This window comes from Nansenia antarctica, assembly GCF_963989245.1.
Source record: "Nansenia antarctica genome assembly, chromosome: 1".
Classification (NCBI taxonomy): domain Eukaryota; kingdom Metazoa; phylum Chordata; class Actinopteri; order Argentiniformes; family Microstomatidae; genus Nansenia; species Nansenia antarctica.
In genome coordinates this window covers 46,814,576-46,838,529 of record NC_137674.1, presented here as the reverse complement: position 1 = coordinate 46,838,529, position 23,954 = coordinate 46,814,576, and the positions used below count along the sequence as shown (strand labels likewise).

Genomic DNA, 23,954 nt, shown 5'->3' with positions numbered 1-23,954 from the left:
TTTAAACACATTTACACACACACACACACACACTGTGCCCACACCACTCTCTAGTCTAGCTGGGGGTGCTTGGCAGTCCACAGGCCTCTCTCTCCTCTCTCTCTTCTCATTGGTTCACGTGTGACATATCCAGGACACTGCTTGCCGCCTGCGTGGGTGTCGACCTCCTCAGGGCAGATGGCTGCTGAGCTGAGTACACCCTTCTTACAGTGTGTGTGTGTGTGTGTGTGTGTGTGTGTGTGTGTGTGTGTGTGTGTGTGTGGCCAGGCAGACAGCGCCTACTAGAGCAGAGCAGCCCAGTGCCCAGCCATGCCTCGATGATGGATGAACCACCTGGAAGAAACCTTTGTACTGAACACAGCCAACAGGACACAATACAACCACCACATAATGGCCTACCTTCTTATAGACAGGACAGAGAGAGAGAGGGAAGCAGAGAGAGAGAGAGAGAGAGAGAGAGAGAGAGAGAGAGGGAAGCAGAGAGAGAGAGAGAGAGAGAGGGAAGCAGAGAGAGAGAGAGAGAAGCAGAGACAGAGAGAGAGAGAGGAGCAGAGAGAGAGAGAGAGAAGCAGAGAGAGAGAGAGAGAGAGGAGCAGAGAGAGAGAGAGGAGCAGAGAGAGAGAGAGAGAGGAGCAGTGAGAGAGAGAGAGAGACATAGTTATCCATTAAACCAAAAGGAGCTGACAGCAGGCACCTGAGTTGGGTCAGGCGGAGTCCACCCCCTCACCAGGACCATCCACACACACACACACACACACCTTCCCCACGCTCACCTCTGTTCTAGAGAGTTCCATCCCTGATTTCTCCTGAAAACCCTTATCTTATTTAGGCAGCCCTTCCCCTCTGGGTCCTGCCGTTAATTAGTTTCCTGCCCTTACCTCCCTCTTCTCCCCTCCACCTCCCTTCCACCACTCCTTTCTTCCTCCTCCCCCTCTCCTCCTCCTCATACCTTCCTTCCCTCTCCCCTTCATCTCCCTCCTCCTCCTCTCCCCTTCATACCCCCTTCTTCCTCTCCTCCCCCCCCTCCTTCAATTCAGGTGTTGCTGACTCACAGAATATAGAAGAGCGTCAAGGGGTGGGGGGCTTCCTTCGATGTCTACCTCCACCTCCAACAGGTCTGTTCAGAGGAGAGCTCATTTCATGACCTTGGATGGAGTCACTGAATACAAATGCAGCCTCCCAGGTGAAGTTAGGAGACCACTGACTGTTTGGAGATTCAGTGCAGTGAAAAATGCTCCAATGTGCTCTAAATCTGTCGGAGCCTGTCTGTCTTGTGAGAGTGGGGCCACCTGCTCTGTGCAGTTTCATAAGAATGTCTCTATGAATGTTCATAAGCATGTGTCTGTGAATGTTCATAAGCATGTGTCTGTGAATGTTCATAAGCATGTGTCTGTCAATGTTCATAAGCATGTGTCTACTGTATGAATGTTCATAAGAATGTGTCTACTGTATGAATCTTCATAAGAATGTCTCTACAAATGTTCATAAGGCTTGTCAGAGTTGGCCGTTGGTCAGAACATCTGACGTCTGCACCTGAGAGAAAAATGTCAAACTCTTTTATTTCCTCAAACATATGGTTTATACTTATAGCTATTCGACTACTGACTAACTATCCACTTATTTGAACTAACCTAAGCCTAATGCCCTAACCCTAAACCTTGAAACATAACCCCAACCTGACCCGTATATAACCTAACCCGATAACTTAGCATATTGTCGACAGTTTGTTGCCGGTGGGAGTGTCATTGTGTCTTGAAGCTCATCCACACAAAGTGGAGCCAACACGTCTCCTCCTCTCTGCTGCCATGGTGACACACAGCACACCAGGCAGCATAGGAATGTTCCACAATACTGTGTACTTGTGTCTTTTTTTGTGGGAGCGCGCACTCGTGTACTAACGTTGACTTTCAGCGCCGGTGGGTGGTGACGAGCAATGACAAATCTGACAAGGAATAAATCACGCCGCGTGATGTCATTAGCGGTGGCTAAGGACTCCGCTATTCCAGCTGAGCGTCGGCAGAGCGTGTGAAGGTGAGGCAGACGGAACACCAAGGAGCGACGCCTACGTGATTGACAGCTCTGCCGCCCCCCCACCTCGGAATACCACTGAGAATAAGAATAGGAAGATGCCTCTAGCATTATAATGACATAAAATAGTGACACACCTCTTACTCTCTCTCTCTCTCTCTCTCTCTCTCTCTTTCTGATTTTCTATTTCACTTTTTGCCTCTCTCTTTCACTCTCTCCCCCTCTCTCTCTCTTGCTTGTTCTCTCTCTCAGTCTCTCTCTCTCTCTCTCTCTCTTGCTTGTTCTCTCTCTCAGTCTCTCTCTCTCTCTCTCTCTCTCTCTCTCTCTCTCTCTGTACTGTGTGACCCCTGCAGTAAAATCACACACAGTGGAAAACAACACATTTGAATATTTTCACAAGTGCGTGATGATACACAACACAAGCTGGAGAGAGAGAGAATGAGTATGTCTGCACTGAGTCACTGGTCTTCCTGTCTTATTGAGATTTATTTTTAACTGCTTGTTGTCATCGTCACGGTAGTGAACTCAAAGTTTGAGTGTGTCCCAGAGGGCAGAGGGGCAGGTGAACTGAATCTGACCTCTGAATGAAGAGAAAGTTCACTCACCGACTGCGAAAGAATTCCGGAAATTCAAAGAATGATGTGGTATTTAACCAAGCGACAAAATTGGATACAAAACAAAAGCGTCATCCTTTATGCATTTTAAGTCACCGTTGGCAGTCTAGAATATTGACATCGCCTTGGGCGACTTTATTCACCCTCGGCACTAAATGAGTTAAGATCATTTCAAAAACAAGTCAAGAGGTGAAAGACTTTGTGTTATATGAACTGACCATAGTACCTGTGTGTTTCTTAAGCAATAATAACAGCCTTGATTTATGGTCACTATTGTCTCGGGCAGAGAGAGTTGTTAGACATGGCATGCAGCCGGATGCCAACAAACCCCACAAAGTGACACTATTGAGGATAAATCACCGTACTGAGGGCATTATTGCTTTTTTACAACAGTTACACAACAAATCAGAAAATTGTGACAAGAAAACAATGCTTTAAGTATTTATGTTGTGATAGATTGTTGTGGTTTCTGACCTGCCCTGAGAAATATAGTTCCCAAAAACTAAAACTACAAACGCTGTCAAGGGAACGCAGCACACAACACCACTGCGGCGTAGGGATATGATAACAGGTCATTTAACCGGGACATTATCGTTATTAAATCACAGCTTTGAACGCCGCTCAGCCAATCACATGTGTTTTTGTGCCATGCATTATAATGACTGCCATTCCTCCGATTTTGACCTCCACCAGCCTCCCCAGACGGGGAGAAGCAGAGAGCAGGTCAGCCAGCTCCGTGTCTCTCACCTGTTTGAGTCCCAGGCGGTAGGCCACGATGCAGCTCCGTGTCTCTCACCTGTTTGAGTCCCAGGCGGTAGGCCACGATGCAGCTCCGTGTCTCTCACCTGTTTGAGTCCCAGGCGGTAGGCCACGATGACTCTGTGTCTCTCACCTGTTTGAGTCCCAGGCGGTAGGCCACGATGACTCTGTGTCTCTCACCTGTTTGAGTCCCAGGCGGTAGGCCAGCTCCGTGTCTCTCACCTGTTTGAGTCCCAGGCGGTAGGCCACGATGACTCTGTGTCTCTCACCTGTTTGAGTCCCAGGCGGTAGGCCAGCTCCGTGTCTCTCACCTGTTTGAGTCCCAGGCGGTAGGCCAGCTCCGTGTCTCTCACCTGTTTGAGTCCCAGGCGGTAGGCCAGCTCCGTGTCTCTCACCTGTTTGAGTCCCAGGCGGTAGGCCAGCTCCGTGTCTCTCACCTGTTTGAGTCCCAGGTGGTAGGCCAGCTCCGTGTCTCTCACCTGTTTGAGTCCCAGGCGGTAGGCCACGATGTCTCTCACCTGTTTGAGTCCCAGGCGGTAGGCCACGATGCGGTCCACAGAGTTGGGGTTCATCTGTGTCCACTGAAGCTTGAAGCCGTAGACTCTGGGTCTGTTCTGCCAGAGGGCGCTGTACGTGTCATAGTAGAACTCCGGGGCGAAGGCCTTACCTGGGGGAACACACAGCGGTCTTACTATGTGCATTCTCTCTAAGGTTACATCCATGTTAAGGTAACACTTCCTGATATAAAGTGGTAGTAACATGGTAGTAACATGGTAATAACATGGTAATAACATGCTAATCAGGGTTCTCCCCAGTGCCATGCTGTGAGCGATATATTTAGTAATGATAGAGTAACTATCTTTGATCGCCAATGACATTGTGACGTGAATCCAGTGTTTTAGCTGTATTTTTGCTGCATTTTGACAATAAACGTGAGTCAGGTTTTGATGATGCAATCCAGCAGCACCTTGTTCAGGAACCCTGGAGACGACCTTGGTAATAACCTGCTAATACTTATTTCGGTTTTATTATTTGGTCTTACTATGTACACAGATTCTGTCATGTACATGCCATTCATATTTAAACGCTAGAATTATTTATGCGACTCTACATGTTGTAGCTGCTGCGGCGTTCGTTCTGAAGTTTCGCTGAAATGTCAGTCACCCGCATCTTCCTCCGCTTCACAATATTCTGTGTGATATTCTCTTGTGTTCACTGTAGATACACATTCGGAGACTGAAGCTTTATTTTCCTCAACATCAGAACAGAAAACAGAAATCCGATTCTTTTTCCCTCTGAGGTTCAAAGAATGCATGGACACAAAACCCAGTGAGTAAAGAGGTCTCCTCGCTTCCTCTCCACTCCCTGAGCCGAAAGCTGACAAGCCATGAAAAACAGCTTAGAGAGAAGGCCTGTCTGGTTGTTGTCAAAACCCCAAACTAACCATTTAGAACCAGAAGTGCATGGAGAAGAGGTGCAGGCAGATTAATGTGTGTGTGTTAATCCACAGGGTGAAGGATTATGTACAGATGTTAATATGACGTGGTGGAGCTGCATGTCAAAGTTAGACATGTGTTACAGGGAATAATGATGACAGAATGCACCATGTGTTAGAATGTGTGTGTGTGTGTGTGTGTGTGTGTGTGTGTGTGTGTGCGTGCGTGCGTGCATGCATGTGTGAATGCCTGTGTGTGTGTGTGTGTGTGTGTGTATGTGTGTGTATGTGTGTGTGTGTGTGTGCATGCGTGTGTGCATGCCTGTGTGTGTGTGTGTGTGTGTGTGTGTGCGTGCATGCGTGCGTGCATGCCTGTGTGTGTATGTGTGTGTGTGTGTGTGTGTGTGTGTGTCTCACTCAGGAAAGGCTGATGGAGGTAGACATGGGAGGACGGCCTCATTGTAATGCATGGAACGGAATGAGGAATGGTATCAAACACATGCGTGTTTTTTTCCCGGAGGCTCCTTATCACCATGGGAAACTCTCCAGCTACATCTAACATCTTAGGGAGGAGTTTAGCTACTAATGGTCCAGGGAAGAGTTTAATACCAACTTAATGCAGGCGGGGTAGCAAAGCAAACATCTGGAACTGGGATTCAGTGTGAGCGGAAGGTCATTGGTCCAGACATGGTAAATAGTTTAAACTAAAAAGAAATTCCCCAAAGCTTTGAGAGTTTGCTTGAGTCTGTCTGGAGGGCCAGATGGGTGGGGTTTGCAATTTTGGAGTATTCCATTAGCCCCGTGGCACCAGGCAAACTCAATCAAGCACAGCAAAGCATTCAAAAATGATTTCAAATAGGATATCTCAACCCAGGTCTGCATTGCTCTATAGCAGCGGAATAGGAGGGACACTTGTTATAGCATGTTTATGAGAACAGGCACAGAAGGTCTTAATACAGACATGGCTCTTATGACATCTCATACAGTAGGATCATGAATAATGAGAATGCATGAATGACTTTCTACGTTCTAGTCTGATAAAAAAAAGAAAAGAATCCTAACACGTGATTTCTATCAAATCCCATTCATATTAAACCATGTTCACGGAAAGAGAGAGATAAATAGAAAGAATAATGGTAATGAAAACATCAATATTTAATTGAGTCTGACGTCGTCATGCATTATAGATAGTCAAAGCTGAGATCAATAGATCTCTCTTGTTGTTTCCGAGCTCCTGTTTGATGAGGTACTTTACCAGAGAATCTAATCTACTTCTGTCCATCAATCAAACATGGAAATGTTCAAAGTGTGAATTCAACAAAACAACACATATACATTGTAAAAAAAAGATGTAGTGCACATAAGTCATATTCACAACTGAATTATGTAAAACAATGATTTTTAAAATAATACTACGTATAATAATTTAATAATACATAGGTCGCATTGACATTGACAAATGTAATAAACACAGTATTGTTCCTGTTTCATGCATCACAAAGTCATTGAGATGAATGGGAAGGTAAAACTGCACAGGAGGTGTGAGGTGTGTCCCTGCGTCAAAAGAACCTGAACGCTCATTGGCTAAGCCTCTGCTCAGAGGGGACGAGACCCCGGGCGTGAACCTCAGCACCCGACTCTAACTTTAGCCACGCGGCAGGGGAGGCTGGCGGAGGGAGTCATCGAAAAGGAACATCATTGGAACGCACTGAATGGAACGAGGAATGTGGGTTTGATACCACACACACACACACAAACACACACGCACACACACACACAAACACACACACACACACACAAACACACACACACACGCAAATCCCATAAGGGCCGCACACATAAAGTGAAGTCTATGACTGCCACTTGCCACAGGCACAGTTCAAGACCACTCTTGCCCTGAACTGAAAGGCACTTTCAATAGATATGCTTCCATTGAAAACTGTTTTAATTCACCCTGTGGCTGTGGCAGTGAAAGTACCCACGTCTTTCATACCATTCCAGTCTTTGATACCATTGTTGAAAACAGGCATGAATCTGAGCCACAGCATAGCGCGGTGAGAAGCGTGTCTACAGTAAGTGTCTAAAATGAAAACCAGGCTTCAGCACTGTCTCTCTTTGAACTCAGAGACAGTGCAGAGCGACACAGAGCAGTGCAGAGTGTATTCCTGCAGCTGCTGCATCTGCTGCAGTGAGCCCATGTTGCCTCAGAGTAAAAGCCTGTCGTCATGAATATTGCATCGGCACCTCGTCAGGAACGGGGAGCTGTCATCTTGTCAAGCCCTGGTTACAAGTCACTGACACAGCAGAGTGGGCCGAGGAGGCTCCTCCCCCAGCCGCCATACACAACTGGCTGTTCTCAGTGCTGCTCCAGAATCACCCAAATCAGTCTCATCTCTGAGACTAGAGGACCTACGAAAATATTACTCTTTTTTTCTGAATTTGACCCAGGGGAGGCTAGTGGAGGTAGAAATCGGAGGATAGGCTTGTTGTAATGCATGGAGCGGCATGAGGAACGGTATCAGCAACGGTATGAAACACCACACTTGTGTGATGATATTATTCCTTGTTCCGTTTCATGCATTACAAAGAGCTCGTCCTCCAATTTCTACCTCCACCAGCCTCTTTACTGCTTTAAGCACGCCTTGGAAAAAGGTCTAAATAAAGGTCTAAATGTTCTGTCTCGGCGTACGGACTGCAGAGAAGTTATGTCAAATAAAGTTTTACTCTTTAACGTTGTCAATGACTAAACTTCCACGTTGCTTATACCCTCCTCCTAATGCACTGAGATAAATCCCGGCACTAAACTAATCCTTGGAGAGGAGAAGAAGTGTTGTTTCGGGGGTTCTAACACTCGGGGCCTCTCCCCCTCTCTTCTCCTCTAAGACTGAATACATCAAACATTTCCCCCAAAAACTACTGTGAAAGGGATCAAGAGAGTGAGTCAGTGTCGGGTGAGCCTCCCATCAGATGACAGTGACAGGCACATTTCGGGGGGGGGGGGGGGGTTATCATGGGGGGGTTTATCATGACGCTTGACAGCGCAATCATGTGACGGCATTGCTCGCGAAGACGAGGTGACATGGTGGTAATAACTCGCAGGGGCCTTTCTTCTTGTCATCCAAATTGCCAGCTTTTTTTCCCCCCTGTTGTGGTGGAGAAGGGGGGCGGCGAGTGAAGGGTTGCATAATCCTCTTCGGTGCCTGCTGCTACGCTGAGCAGGGAAAGAAATTGGCAATGCAAATCCCGGTAGACTTTAGAAGTGATACCGTGTGACTACTGCACTTCTCAGGCTGGAAGAGAATGCTTATCAACAGGCAAACATTTTCACCTCCTGTAAGAAAATGGCTGGTACCAGGATATTGGTTAGGTTAGCCAGGTGTGTGTGTGTGTGTGTGTGTGTGTGTGTGTTGTGGTTGGACATCTTATCTAAAGACAAGAGGGTTCCAAAACAAACTAACACATCATTACGACGATAACAACAACAACAACAACAACAATAGAATCATTATCTCTTGTGGTGACCCGCACGCAGGCCTGGGTAAACCTGGCCTTCAGCACCCTGGACAGCGGCCGCATAGACAGAGGGGCAGAGTAACTGACGGGGTCTACGTCCGACACACCCGGCTGGTGCGCATTACTCCATCAGGTCAAGGGCTCGTTTCGGCAATACGGAACACTTGCGACGCGAACAGGCGTCAGAGTGAAGTGGAGCGACTACGTGACCAGACGCGTATGGGTGAGGGCCGTGGTATGTATGGGCGAGGGCCGTGGTACGCATGGGCGAGGGACGCGACATGTATGGGTGAGGGCCGTGGCACGCATGGGTGAGGGCCGTGGTATGTATGGGCGAGGGCCACGGCACGTACGGGCGAGGGCCGCGGTACGTACGGGGTGAGGGCCGTGGTACGCATGGGTGAGGGCCGCGGTACGCATGGGTGAGGGCCGTGGTATGTATGGGTGAGGGCCGTGGTACGTATGGGTGAGGGCCGTGGTACAGCCGATTATGTTAATGCCTGGTGGGGTTAATCCTTTGTCTTATTCCCCACAGTGAGGAGAGAGCTGGGAGCAAGGGAGAGCGCGAGCCCGCCTGCCGCTAGCGGAGCGACCAGCCCCTCTGCCCAAATACCCCGGAGGTCGGAGACGGGACACCGGAGTGTCCCCCCGACAGGATAACTAAGTCCACCCTTTCGACCTCCCTCAGAGGCATCTTAAGTTAAACCATTAGCCGCCAGGAGGCGAGTTTTAGTTGGACCTTTTTGCTTTCTTCTTAAACTCCTCTTTTTTCTAAATAAATGCGTCCAGTGGGCGGTTTTGTAACTTTAGAGCTGTGTTGTCTCCTGTCTGGGTGGTGTGTTTACCGGGTCTCCGTGGTGGGGTCACCACACTCTGCTGATTCAGTGTACTGAAACTCACATCATCAGACAAGGTGGAGTTTCTTTCCCAGCCTTCCCATTTAAACCCACAGAATCAGATGAATAAGTTCAGTGCAGGGGAGGCTGGTGGAGGTAGAGATTGGAGGACGGGCTCATTGTAATGCCTGGAACAGAATCAGGAGTGAAAACCAATTTCTCACGTTCTTCATTCCGTTCCATGAGCCCGTCCTCCGATTTCTACCTCCACCAGCCTCCACTGATTCAGAGGTGTTGGTATGTGAAAACACATCTCCCTCCAAGGAAGCGTCTAACTATGATTCATTTTGCCCTCTCATACAAAATGCTTCACAAACCTACGTAAATGGCATTTCATTAACAGAGCACTAATGAACTCTATTTGTATGCTCAGAAGTGTTAGCAAACAACAAAACACACACGGCATGTAAAAACAGATATTCCTCCTCCACTATGAGTCATATCCACCCATCTTTTCCCCCCTCTGACCCTCTCTCTCTCTTTCTCTCTCTCATGCTCTTCCTCTCTCTCACACTCTCTCTAATGGTAATGGTAAATGGACTGTTATTCCAAAGCGCTTTACAATGGCCTCTCATTCAGTCATTCACACATACATTCAGACACACATTCACACACGGGTAACGGCAAGCTACCATGCAAGGTCCGCTCATTGGGAGCAATTTGGGGTTCAGTGTCTTACCCAAGGAAACCTCGACACATGGCCAGCCGGGAATCGAACTGCCAACCTTGCGATCATTAGACGCCGGCTCTACCTCCTGAGCCAAAGCCTCTCTGTGTCTCTGTCTCTCTCTCTCTCTCTCTCTCTCTCTCTCTCTCTCTCTCTCTCTCTCTCTCTCTCTCTCTCTCTCTCTCTCTCTCACCCTCTCCTCGTCCCTCATTTAGATTCCGTGCAAACTATGTCTGCGCTTACGAAACCTGTGCGCAGAATACCAAAACGCAACAAATGTTTTTTTGGTCGTTGGGTGATAAGCAGCTTATTAGGTTTTAGTTTTGTTCCGAAAATATTCTTGAACGAGAATCCTGCCAAGGCCATCACTATGGGAAACGTTTCATGAGAATCATCCTCAGTGATTGGCTCCTACCTGGATCTGTGCTATTGACAACAGAAGTCCCCCCCCCCCCCCTGCAGCTCACATCTAAGTGAACGTGAACGAGGGTCGATACGCGGTGTGTGCCAGGAGAGGCAGGAGGAGCATGCGAGTGGCGGTGGAGGTATTGAATTGATGCACAATTCTCTCTGTAACGGCTCGCCCCGTTTTTTCTGTGGGCACTTGAAAATGGTGAAAGTGTGATACACGCATCCAGAACCAGCATAGAGCGTCGTCAGGACCTCCGATACGTTGAGATAATAAACCATGTCGGACATACTTAAGACCATGGAGTCAATATTCAGAAACGTCAAACGGGACAACAGATGGACCGATCGCCGGTTCTTATAAAACGGCAGAAGGGGGGGGGGGCGTGGAACTCTCCACCTCTTGACCCCAAGTTTTAACAAGTCGAATTTAAGACCGTTTTAGACCTTTTTTAGACCTCTTTGAATATAATTTTGGACCTATTCGCGACACCGTATGATAGCTTTTTGTCTTCCTCAAGGTGAGGAAATTAGGGATTTCACTGCCATACAGACAAAAAAGTCTGAAGGATTGATTTCGGATTGAGGTCGGACTGATTTCCTTGCAGGACAAGCTATTCCCATTTTTAAGACCTAGCACCTAATTTTTTAGACCGAATAACTGAAATTGACGACCTTTTCAGGCCTTAAAGATCGGATTGCTGGATTTTAGACTTTAAGGCTTTTTAAGACCGGCGCGGGAACCCTGTCTTACCTGTGACCAGGAAGGTGCAGCGACCGGCCCCGGCCTCGTTGGTGATGTCGCAGGTGTACTCTCCGTAGCCCTCTCGGTTCAGGCTCCTGACGTGGTAGTCCGTCTCGTCGCGCTGGTCCACGAACGTGCCCATGGTCAGCAGCCGGGTGCCCAGCTTCCACTCGTACTTCAGCACCCGGGACGGGTGGGCGCGCAGGACGCGGCAGTTGAGGGCAAAGGCCCGGCCCAGGCCCTGGCGGATCTCTGTGTACACCGGCTCCACTGTAGGGGGGTCTGGAGAGGAGGGGTAGAGAAGAGAATATTAGAGAGAGAGGAGAGGAGAAGATATTATGGTAGATTAGAGTAGAGAAGATTAGGGTAGAGTAGATTAGGTTAGAGTAGAGCAGATTAGGGTAGAGTAGAGTAGATTAGGGTAGAGTAGTGTCGATAAGATCAGTTTAGAGGAGAGGAGGGGAGGGGAGAGGAGAGGAGATTAGAATAGAGTAGAGAAGATTGGGGTAGAGTACAGAAGATTAGAGTAGAGTAGAGTAGATTAGGTTAGAGTAGAATACAGTAGAGTAGAGTAGATTAGGGTAGAGTATAGTAGATTAGGTTAGAGTAGAATAGAGAGTAGAATGGAGTAGAGTAGAGTAGACTAATGTACAGTAGAGTACAGAACAGTAGTATAGTATAATAGAATAGAATAGATTATAATCGATTGTATCCATACAATTAGATTTTCAAACACACGTAAACACATGCAACTCATCACATGTGAAAAGCATCATGGTCTACACTTGACACCAGACATACTGCATAGACCCAGAGGAACTCAAACATACTGCATAGACCCAGAGGAACTCCACACCCCTCCACGTGTGCTCTCTGCCCTGCCTCCTCTCTGAGGATACATTAGTCACACCAGAAGGCCTAATACAGTCTTTGGGCATTAGCATCTATGCCTCTTACTCAATCAACCCAACATAATCCCCTCATATGGATCCGGAAGTTTCTCTGCGAGCAGCCGCTGTAAACTCCCCTCTAGTGGTTATTTATCCAGCCGGAGATGATCAGCGCAGTAATTACTCCTAATGCAAACGTAATGAGCTGCCACCGGCCACTGCTTTATCAATTAGTTGCTCTAACTTCACAGGGAAGTCATCTGACGCTGGGGCCCGGGCGGGAGCGCTCTCGTTAGATCAGCTGGACATGTGAACAGTGGTGCATGCTGGGGACACAGAGGGGGGGGCGGACTATCTGGCCACGTCTGGATATGACATATTATGCATCATCACTTAGTTAACATTGCATATTATGACATGGAAGATATTTCATACTGAAACTGGAATGGTTTTGTCCCCTCGTCTGTACTGGACATGTATACCAGACTTGGGGAAAAATGTGTTTTGGAATATTTAAAATATTTTTTGGACAAAAAACGTGAGGTGTGCTTGATTTGACTGGCACAGTCAGGCACAAAGGAAGCAGAAGTGAAAACAAGGCTAAACAGAATCAAGCACATCATCAATTGTCTTGTTCAGGTCTGATGTTTACAGTTTCAAACTCAACAGTCCAGGAAGGCTGGTGGAGGTAGAAATCGGAGGATGGGCTCATTGGAATGGAATAAGGAACGGTAATCAATTTCAAAGTGTCATGCATTACAATTAGCCCATTCTCCCATTTCTACCTTTACCAGCCTCCACTGGTAGGCCTACCACCACAGTCTGAATATGAACACACTCTGAATCAGAATACCCCCTCCTTCACCCACCCCCCAAAAAGCTACTTAACACTAATGACCATAGTCTTTACAATGGAAAGCTTCTATTTACACACAACGACCACTAGTTGGCTTCTTGTAAATTAGCCTGCCTCCTACACAGAAAAACTGCTAAATACTAGCTTATCCTGTTGTGATTTTGAAAATGTAAGGAACTGGGTCATGAAAGGAGGGTCCTGAAATGTACTCCCAGGGTCAAATGACGGCTGTACTAGTGTTAAACAAACTCAGACAATTAAGAGGCACTTACCCACGCCTCTAACACAACACACATCCAATGACTTTGCCGAAAAAGAAAACTATAAGAATAACTAAAAACGGGCTATTTATACACACACACACACACACACACACACACACACTGCATTTTAATGTGAGATATTCTCAGATACATTTCCTCTTGGTGTATAATTCGTAGGAATCTCTGAGGATCTGTCCTGCGTTAACTCGGCTGACTAAGAGGAGAGAGCAGCTGGAGCGCCCAGGCTGGCGGAGGGATCCACAGGGACCGCCTCACCCTCCTCCCGCTCCCGGGGAAGGAAGCCGGAGTCTCAGAATCTCTGAATGGCACTTCACATTGGACGGTACGACAGCTGAAGGGGTCGCTGGAACGCAGGGGAGGCTGGCGGAGAAAGGACTCAGAGGACGGGCTCATCGTAACGGCATTGGAATGGAACGAGGAACGCTATCAGATACGTATTCTCATTCCATTCCCTGCCTTACAACAAGCCCATCCTCTGATTTCTACCCCCCCAACCCGCCTCCGATGCTGAAATGACACGTTCATACTGTACGGCATGAGTACCTAGAATGTAATGGGGTGCCAGTTACGGAACATCGGAAGAAATGATACATGCACGTCATCGTATATGGATAAGGATATAGGATAGTGGACTTGAAACTCAGAAACACAAAATATAGTATGGGTTGGTTTACTAAGCTATATTGTATGCTGTAGGTAATGGTAGCATACACATTCTTGTGATATAAACAATGGAAGAGGTTTTACTTTGAATGGGAGCACTGCCCTCAAAACTTAATAATGCATTGAATAAATACTGTAACTCCCACAAGACCCAACTCTATTTGCTCTAAGCTTACTTCCATGCAGTGGAAAACTTAATGTAATTCTACATTCCCCCGAATAATGCAGTATTCAACTGCCTCTGGAGACTAACATGGCATTTCAAGGCAGTAAGATGCAGAAAAACATGGTTTGTTTCCCCCTCCAGACCTATTCACATTATTCATTAATGATGAACAGTTTGCCCCTGTCATTGGTTGTCTGCAGGGATACAGCACAAAAGACAACATCAAGTAAATAAAAGTTAGAAAATGGATTACGTCCATAATCCTATCACTGAAGAACACAATACAGACACCAATATGATGTTTTGAGCTTACTTTACTTACTGGTCTTTTTAAAAAATCCCTTCTGAAACCATGGAAACCATGGAGAGAACAGCTCATCTTGCACTGGTGGAACACTTATAGTCCCAACGTGTAAATACCCTGTTACACATTGGGAATATGACAGTCCTCTCAAAGGGAATGTGATGTTCTGATGTGTGATCAAGCTTATAACTCCCTGTCGACAAGAACCCTTCCCAGAACATAAAGGAAGCAGCGTTCATGTTGTGTTCTCCATTGACCATGAGAGAAACATTACAAGACCACGTTCCTTGATTCTAGATTGTAATGTTCTCTCACCAGACAAACAGGAACGTGGATCTAGCACAGAGAACATGATTACAGTATGTCATTACTAGTAACTAGGGGAAATGGTTCTCACAGTTCAACAACGCCCTGGAGTTCAACAAAGGGCATTCTGAGAACACTGCAAAAACAGCTAATAAACATCATCCCCAGACTTTTTTTTTTTATGAATGAATTTTTTATTTGTTATCATCCCAGACTTAACAGTGTAGAGTTTACCGAAAGCTTTGTGCTGTACCACTAATATCATCGCATTCACAAGTCCATTGAAGGGAAATGGACAGAAGATATATATAGGCTAGTGTAAGATGCTTTTGAGAAACTCACAACTCAAAACATTGCTGAAACATTCTCTGAAGCAAAAAGGCTCAACTGAACCAAGAACCTAGTTTCAGGCTATTCAACTCTGTTTCCATGCACACACAAAGCCACTCACGACTAGAATGTGAAAGGACAGGAGAGGCTATTCATTCATGACGACAGTCTCTTTCAGTGGGCGACGCCAAGGCAAAGCCTCAGAGTCGCAGAGTGTGAAAACTTAGTTAACATGCCACATTTCATGCCTACTTCAACTGGGGACTTCTCAATCTACTTGCTTTGCAAGAATGGGATGACGTCAATGATGATAGCACTTTTTTGGGGGACTGTATTTCTTCTCCAAATGTATTCTCTCTCTCTCTTTTGCTCTCTCTCTCTCTCTCTCTCTTCTTCCATAAATGAATAATGGTGGGGATAACTTGACTCTGGACTAATTAGGCCAGAAGGCAGCTCTGAATGCCATGCTTAACGAACACTGTGGAGGATTAAACACAGGCAGAGAGAACTGGTTTCACTATAGTAGAGAAAGAATAGTCGTCCAACACTGGTAGAAGAAAAGAGTTATCCATCTGGTTCTACCCAAGATGGCGCCCAAAAAGGCCTCTTCAAAGGGTTCTCAAACAGACAACACTGAAGAACCCTTTTTAGTTTTTTGAAGATTGATGAATAATATAATCGTCGTATAATCCGCCTATACATGATCTCTCTCTCTCACTCTCTCTTTCTCTCCCCCTCTCCTCTTCCTCTTCTCTCCCTCCAAAGAGGTTCTCATATCTACGCTTGGCTTGTTAAGGGTCCGTGATTGTAATGGGAGAGCAGCTAACATCGATATGCTTCAGAACCCATTTTAGGTCTTATTACTGGGTGGAAAATAATTGCGGGCAAAGATGAAATGCTTAAACTAGCAATAATAGGAGCTTTTCAGAGAGAGAGAGAGAGAGAGAGAGAGAGAGAGAGAGAGAGAGAGAGAGAGAGAGAGAGATAGGATCATCGCTGGTTGGGCTTTTATATTTTCGTATATTTAATCCTTCTGGACGGATATTGAAGGAATATGCAGAAAGGGTTGTGAATGTCACAGGGTGACTGCAATTATATCTTCATTATACTTTAAATAGCACATTAATAATCATCAGTGTCTTATCACAATTCCAGACAATTCATTAGACATTTCTTAAGAGAAGTACTGTGCAGTAGCCTGACTATCTTTATGCATGCCTAACAGGAATTAATACGTTTCTATGCTTTTATTGAGTCATTATATTGCATATTAATCCCAACGATATGACTGGCAACTTGATATTATCATGCATTCTATGGCCGTCTTTGTAGTCTATATATTTTATATGACTGTAGTAACCCTACAGTCCTCCACAACAGACTCTGCATGCTCCACACTCTCAAGTCTGATTTGTTCAATGGTTACTGAGCAGTCAGAAGTGGGTGGGTTGGTGTTCAAAATGGAATTGCTGGCAGGTCGCAGCACACAACAGATATCACAAGCGAGCACATCCAGTTTGGGGTTTTTGTTTTTAGACTGTCGGACCTCCCAGTTGGTAACTTCTAACTGACTCGATAGCTTCTTAAACAACTCTAGGACGAAAATGTCTGTGTTCGAGGAAGATTGGAAGATTGGATCACATTGGATTATTTTTGGGGATCTCCATCTCTGAACACCACGATAGGGATAACAGGCGTTGTGTCGGAGATGACTCCAATGCATATGAATGGTGTAGCGGAGGTGATTTGGAATCAGGCTCTTGTGATGAGGTAGCCCTGCCTGAGATACTGGATGTAAACTTTGGTCATGAGGATCTGATGGTACATGCTTGTGTCTTCCACATGGGAGACCTGTGTTTGAATCCCGGCCGTCACATACAGTATAACTAGCTCAAAAGCGTTGTGCCCTATAAGACATACTTTTGCCATTTGCAAAGCAGGCCTGGGTGAACGGGGTTAACAGGTGTCATTGTCCTGTTAGAGTTACTGTAGACCAACGGATTACCAGACAGGAAGGAGCCAGGGGAGGCTGGTGGAGGTGGAAATCCTCCACTGGAACGGGCGTGAGGTAGCGTGTCGCTTGTCAAAGAACAGCGCTTCCAGAGCAAATGATGCGATGCGCTCAAATCACTCTGGATCTCTCTTCTCCCTTTGGCCCTTTCCCCAGCCAAGCCACGTCCCGCTCAGCGCCCCGTCGAAAAGACAGGTGATAAAGTGACAAGTGTGGTCATTGACCTTTACCAGCATGCAGCGCGGTGGTCCTTCGGTGGTCCACACACACACACACACACACACACACACACACACACACACACATACACACACACAGACACAGACACACAGACACACAGACACACACAGACACAGACACAGACACACAGACACACACACAGACATAGACACAGACACAGACAGACACACACACACACACACACACACACACACACCAACACACCAACACACACACCCACACACACACACACACACACACACCAACACACACACACACACACCGCCAGGCCTGTCTGATTAGGTTGGGATCCCTGACAAAGCCAGCAGACCCGCGCCTCCCTGATCCCTGGCTGGCTGTAGCGCCTGGCTGGCCGTCCGGCTGTCTGTTGATCCATCTGAGTCACCGCGCCGCGCCACGCCGAGCACAGCGCCGTAATTGCGTATTCTGTCTGTTTTTCTTTCTTTCCCAGAACATGTCTAGCCAATAAATCCAATTAACCCTTGAGTGAAAAAGGTCTTGTGGAGACCATGGAGACTGACTGCAGCACCCACCGCTCTCTGAGAGGCGGGGTGTTAACTGGGTTCAAGTGTATTACCTGAAACATTCAATTACGTCTGTGTGGGTCTCGGGTTTCGACAAATTGGTTAGGTTGGGGTCTTCTGTGTCAGCGAGTACTGGTCGTTGATGATGTACTGTATTTTCCTATGTCTGTTCCTCCTATTCAAATCGACCAATTATCTTCAAGGTGGCCTAGTGTCATTGTGATGTGAAGATGTAATAATCTGAGGCTATCAGAATTAGCCTATTAGTAATCTCATTAAAACTCTCCATTGAAATACTAAAGAGATCTCTGGGGTCAGCCTATAGCTCACACTAGAACAGCCATGGGTGGGGTCATTTGCAGGAAAAGCACTATACAAATAAAAGTTATTATTATTATTATTATTTGAACCTGGGAGTAACAATTCTTTTACATCTTTGCACTCGATCACATTTCAGGACCCTCCTTTCATGACTTTTCCTAGATATGTGCGTTCTACCACCTCGTATCCTTACATTTTCAAAATCACATCAGGATAAGCTAGTATAAAGTTTTTTGCAGTTTTTCTGTGTAGGAGGCAGGCTAATTTACAAAGCGGCCAATTAGTGGTCGTTGTGTGTAAATAGCAGCTTCCCATTATAAATGGTAATTTGACCCCCCAAGGCGGGTCTTAGAGTAGGTAAAAAAGTGTTAAAGCTTAGGTTCTGCTGCTCCAGTACCACTGTCGATAGAACACCTTTAGGCCAAATCCTGATTCCCTTTTCTACCCCTATGGCTCGTTTTCGAGTGTGACTCGATTTCAAGCCAAGGCCTTCGAACAGAGCCACAAGCCATAGGGGTTCAAATCTACCCCTATGAATTGGGACAGCCCTTCACGACGTCATCAGCAGTGGTTTAAATAGACGCGGTACGGGTGACGCGTTATGTTGCCGGCGAATTCTCACATCTCGCAATGCCTTCTTCAGCTGTGTTTATTTCTGTTGCGTGTGCTATATAATATATATATTATTATCAACACACCTGAGAAATCATGGAAGAGGGACAACCCTTCAAGACTGATAACGTCATCAGGAGTATCGTAGAAAAGCATTGACGCTCGCGACTCATTCACAACTTCACTTTTACGCTATCAATCGTTCAAACAAGTCATCGAATAAAAAAGAACAATGCTTCATTATCAGACCATGACAGAATAACGGCGCTCTAACCTGTATGAAACCTGTGCTCCTACCCTGCCAGTCTGCACTGATTTAGGACAACAGTGCAACAACTTCGCGGCTGAGCTTTAGTTAAATTTACGGCGTCATATACCATCAATGGGAAACATGGAAAAATGCATGACTTACATATTTAATTTTATGAGTTCCGAAATCCGAAGTGACAGGAACGCTGGAGAAACAGCCGCTGTCCACTGCATTAATTAACTAAATGTCCTTGATGAGTCTCCCGCTCACTGCCCTCCATCAAAAATGTCACAACCATCAATAATATTACATAATAACAACTGCTCGGATTAGATTGCGAGTTGTTTTGGTATGCCGCAATACAATTTATACCACCAAGGGGGGGGGGGGGGGGGGGGGGAATTCGCGCCTATCATGCACATATCAGCCTGTGGATAGAAAACTTTAGATAGATAACTTTACATTAAATATGTCTACCATCATCCGCTGTCAAACACCACAATTTATTTCATGATTGTACATCTCTGAAATGTTAATCGCGCACATTTCTATGGGTCAGTTGCCGGGGCAGAGGAACGAGTGAATGAGTGCTCCGGTAGTCTAATAGAAGTGATCAGGCATAACAGCGATTTTTTTGTTATGCTTGTTATAAAGAAAAGGTCTATAATGCATTGTAATGACATTAAACTAACGTTTGATAGATAACTTTACATATGTGTACCATCATCCGCTGTCAAACGCCACAGGTAATAATTGATTTATGATTGTACATCTCTGAAATGCTCGACTGTCATGCAGCCTGTAACGTTAGACACACAGCACATCGGCATAATAACGTGTTGTTGTTGTTGTGCTTGTTATAAAGAAAATGTCTATAATGCATTTAAATGAGTGATACAACCCATTAATAATATTACATAATAACAACTGCTCAGATTAGATTGCGGGTGCCGCTACATGGAAATAGGTAAAAATGCGCATCATGTACAAGTCAGCCGAACGTTTGACAGATAACTTTACATATGTTGATAGGATGCATTTTATCATTGTGCTTAGGTAAACCCTGAATACTTTAATCATTGGTGATTATCAGCAAGTTGTAATATCTAAAGTGCTGACACAGAACTGCAAACTCTCTGTCTGTAACTGGACCTGAGCCAAATATAGAGACCACAGCTAGTGGGGACCAGCATAGAACCTGGGTCAATAGGTCAGTATATTTAGGACCAGCCAGTCAGCTGACCAGGGTCAGGTAGCTGGGTTGTCAGGATAATCAGCCACTTTTGGGAGATGGGGACTTCTCGTCAACAACCCTACCTAGACTCAACGGAGCCCTGTCTTTGGGAATGATTTGCATGACAAACAGCTGGCTGCTTGATCAGCAACTTTTGCCTATATCAAGCCGCTGCAAAGTGTCATTAGGTGTGTGCCTCTCACCGTTGCTTGCCGTGTGTTGAGAGAGGCTGACCCAGCGCTGTATGGGAATAAATCTATCTTAATTGTCTACCTTGAGCATTAATTCATTATCATAAGGAAGCAACACATCTCGGCCTGCCGCCCTTCACCTGACATTCATCTTATCAATTGGCGTTTAACGAACAGGATCCTAGATTCAGCGAGACAGGTAAGGCAGATAAACCAGTGTGGTTGTGTGCTTAACCTGAATTGTTGTTCTAGAGGGAAAAACCTGTAATTTTTTTTCCTTGAATGAAGGAAAGGGGATGAATTTGATGATGGGGGGGCCAATGACTAGATTTGACTAAATATTAAAGGTTGAGTATTGGTGTGAACATGAAGGTCATTAATCCACATATAGGATAATACGGTATAAAAAGGACAGAGCTGCTAGGTGTCACTCTGGAGGAGATTAATACTGACACTGGATATTGATTAATTCATAGAAGAATTGATTAAACGGAATTGGGCATTCCGGGGGTTTTTATTTGTTTATCTGTAAGGTACAGACATATTGAGGTATTTGACAGGAAATAAGGTGAACTGCAGAAGCACGCTTGAGTCAATTGAAACTATGAAGTAGAATGTTGATTAAGATGGTTAAATGAATAAGGTATTGACACGAAAGTGGTTATGGTATGTAATTTGAAGTGTGATTTACAGAAAGTGTTTATAAGGGGTCTAGTAATGTGGTATTATGTAGAGAAACATTATAATGAAAGATATAGGTCAGCGGTAAAAAGACAGTTGTAGGACGATAAGAAGTTGAACGGATACGGCATTTGTGTTAATGTTACAGCGCAACAGATTTGAGTGACAAGATTGATTTATTGAGACAGGAGAGAACAGATGAGACGTGGATTTAAATGACCTTGATGAGACGCAATGCAACAGACTGAATTAAAGTATATAACACAAATTGGGTAACTATAAAGCTCTAACGAGACAATTTAGATAAAAGAATTCCTTTTTACTAACATTGTGTGCAGTGTAATTAATCAAACATGGGGAATCGAATGTCTAGGACGGTAAATTGTGAGAAACGGATTATTAAGTACAAGTCGGTTAGGGACTTGCCACGAGGGGAAAAGAAAGCTATTAATAAACTATTGGAAATTGATCCACACATAATTGATATTCCGATAAAATACACTGATACAGTGACACCAAAAGGATGGATTTTACTTAAATTAGGACCATTCTATGCAGAACCGTTTCTAACAAAGATTGCGGAATGGAGTGACGATAATTTCCCAAGTATCGGGAGTTTTGAAAAGAATAAACTAAAGATTATTGATGAATATTTGATATCAAACAAAAGCATTTGCGACCCATTATGGGATATTGATTACATGAAAGAAGTCTATCAAGCATGGGTAATAATGTCTAATCAATGGCCTGGTAATATTGTCAGAAAGAAGGAACACAATAGGTTTAACCCTATACCCAAGGTAAAGGAGATACAGAGCGTGTCTCCTCCTGTACAGCCGGAACAGGCGGAGCAGACTGTGATACGCAGCGTGATCCGGGTGCAGGCACCATTGTTAAATATAGAGGAGAAAGTACTGTATAAACCATTAACCCTGACCGACGTATCTGCAATCATAGTCGACGCACCCAGACCCTTGATTAACCCAAAAGGATTCATAAATTGGTATAAAACAATGTTGCTACATGGTAATTTGAATGGCACGGATTTAAGATACATTCTGATCACGTTAATGCCAGATGTTGAAATTGATACTTTGATAAATGCTTGTGAAACTTTGAATGAAGATAATGATGGGCCATGTAGAGGTAATACAATTAATGAACGATTCCCATGGTTTAATAAACAACACAAAGTGACTCACATTGAACAATTAACCAAATTTCTAAACGAACATGCCAGCCAAAACCGTGATATCTCACAAATTCTGAACTGTAAACGTAAGCCTAATGAAACAATGTCTGACTTTGTAATCAGATTCCAAAATACCTGGAGAGAAAAGGCGAATTTGGAATTAGATGACAAACCTAACGCATTCTTTACAAATATGATTCTAGATGGTATTGGAGAAGATGCAAAGAACTTCAAATTATCAACACCAGACATTTTCTCAATGACACCAGCATTGATTGAAAAACGAATAAGGGAATTAGAAGCTTTGGGATTGTTTAATAAGCAACACCAACCACAAGTCTTGGAGCTTGCGCAATACACGGACCTAGAGGGTTGGAATGAATACTAAGCATTATGGGTAATGAAGTCTTACGTGAAGCATGTCGAGTGATAGAGTTATAGGGAAATCATTGAGTTAAGTAATAATAATCCTTGTATTGATTAACATATTGTAAACAAATGATAAAGAGTGAAATGAATAACTATTGTATTTTCAGGACAAGCTAAATAGCTTAGCACCAACAGCAGAAAAGTGGTAAAGAGACGAGGGGAAAACACTGCTCCACAACGCTGTACCAGAGACGACACCCGGAACCTACGCTATTAATAGAACTGCCCTTGCAAACAAGACGCAGCTCGGTGACACAGACACGCAGAGAACACATAGAAGTGTTAGAGATGAAAATGTAGTTGTCTCTTATTGTAATTATCATACAATTCTGCATTGACTCAGTAAACGTAACATTTGAATTTACTTAGTAAACAGAGACATGCATTGATGACTGTTGATGTTCACACAAGCAAAGAGGAATATGTGACATTTTGATTGATGAATAATCCCGAACGGACAACACAACTCTTGCCAATTCTGTCTCCTGGCAGAACCAAGAAAATGCAGAAAAACTGAGCGACGGACTAAAAAACGGGGGCGTTGCTGAGGGCCAATCTAACAGAAGTGGGGGCTGAAATGACAGTGAACGATTGAACCGGATGAGAGAAAGGGGAAACCACAAATGATAATTCTCTGTGTAACTGTAAATGAAAATGTTGTTTTTCTGTTTGGAAGCAGAAACATGATAATGACATGACAGACTACAGACTTTGATAAAGCAATTACACATACGAATATGACAGTACTTCACAATCAACAGTGTTAATCGGCCAACAGCTGAATGCACGAGCATTACACATTAAAGCAACATTTATGATAAAGAACCATTCACACTGACTCAAGAGTGTCTCTGATAAATCTACTAAAACCAACGGGTGATTGACTGAGAAATATTTGACTATAAGAGAGGGATAGAACATTTAAATGTTCACAGCAAATTTAAATCTTAATGCAAAATAAGCTTATAGTGTACATAGACCAACGGGGAAGTATTCAAGCCATCAGTTATGATTATGATCAGAATTTTTTAACATACGGGTAGAATAGAACCTATCTACCTCATTAAAAGTATGCTTATGGGAATTGACTCAGATTGCACATTGATAGTAAATAAACTAAGCATTGAAGACTGATTTGGATATTAAAGGACCGGTTCACGGTTTTTCACAACACGTCCTGGTTTGATACTCATGGCATGAACTTCAAATGACGAATCTTTTTGTTTCCTCTAGGAGCATTGATGAAGGACGAGTTAACCATTTTGAGAGAAACTCAATGTCTGTCTACCTGTACTTAACGATTGTGCAATCCCTGTATCTAAAAATGTCTCAGCAGGCAAGTGCAGAACTCACTAGAGGGGGGGGACCACAGGGGGCCCAACCCACTCTCAACTCTGACGATGAG

The 23,954-nt window shown here is 44.8% G+C and overlaps 1 protein-coding gene across 1 annotated transcript in view; it reads right to left on the bottom strand.

Moving 5' to 3' along the window:
• Positions 1-23,954, bottom strand: part of LOC308168647 (MAM domain-containing glycosylphosphatidylinositol anchor protein 2-like) — a gene marked incomplete at its 3' end in the record, with an annotated part of 167,235 nt that overhangs the window by 37,309 nt on the left and 105,972 nt on the right. The window contains exons 9-10 of the mRNA XM_080543250.1: positions 11,075-11,347; positions 3,920-4,068 (exon numbers count right to left, since the gene is read on the bottom strand). Of these exons, the coding sequence (XP_080399376.1) occupies positions 3,920-4,068; positions 11,075-11,347 (422 nt within the window). The remainder of the gene's footprint in view (positions 1-3,919; positions 4,069-11,074; positions 11,348-23,954) is intronic.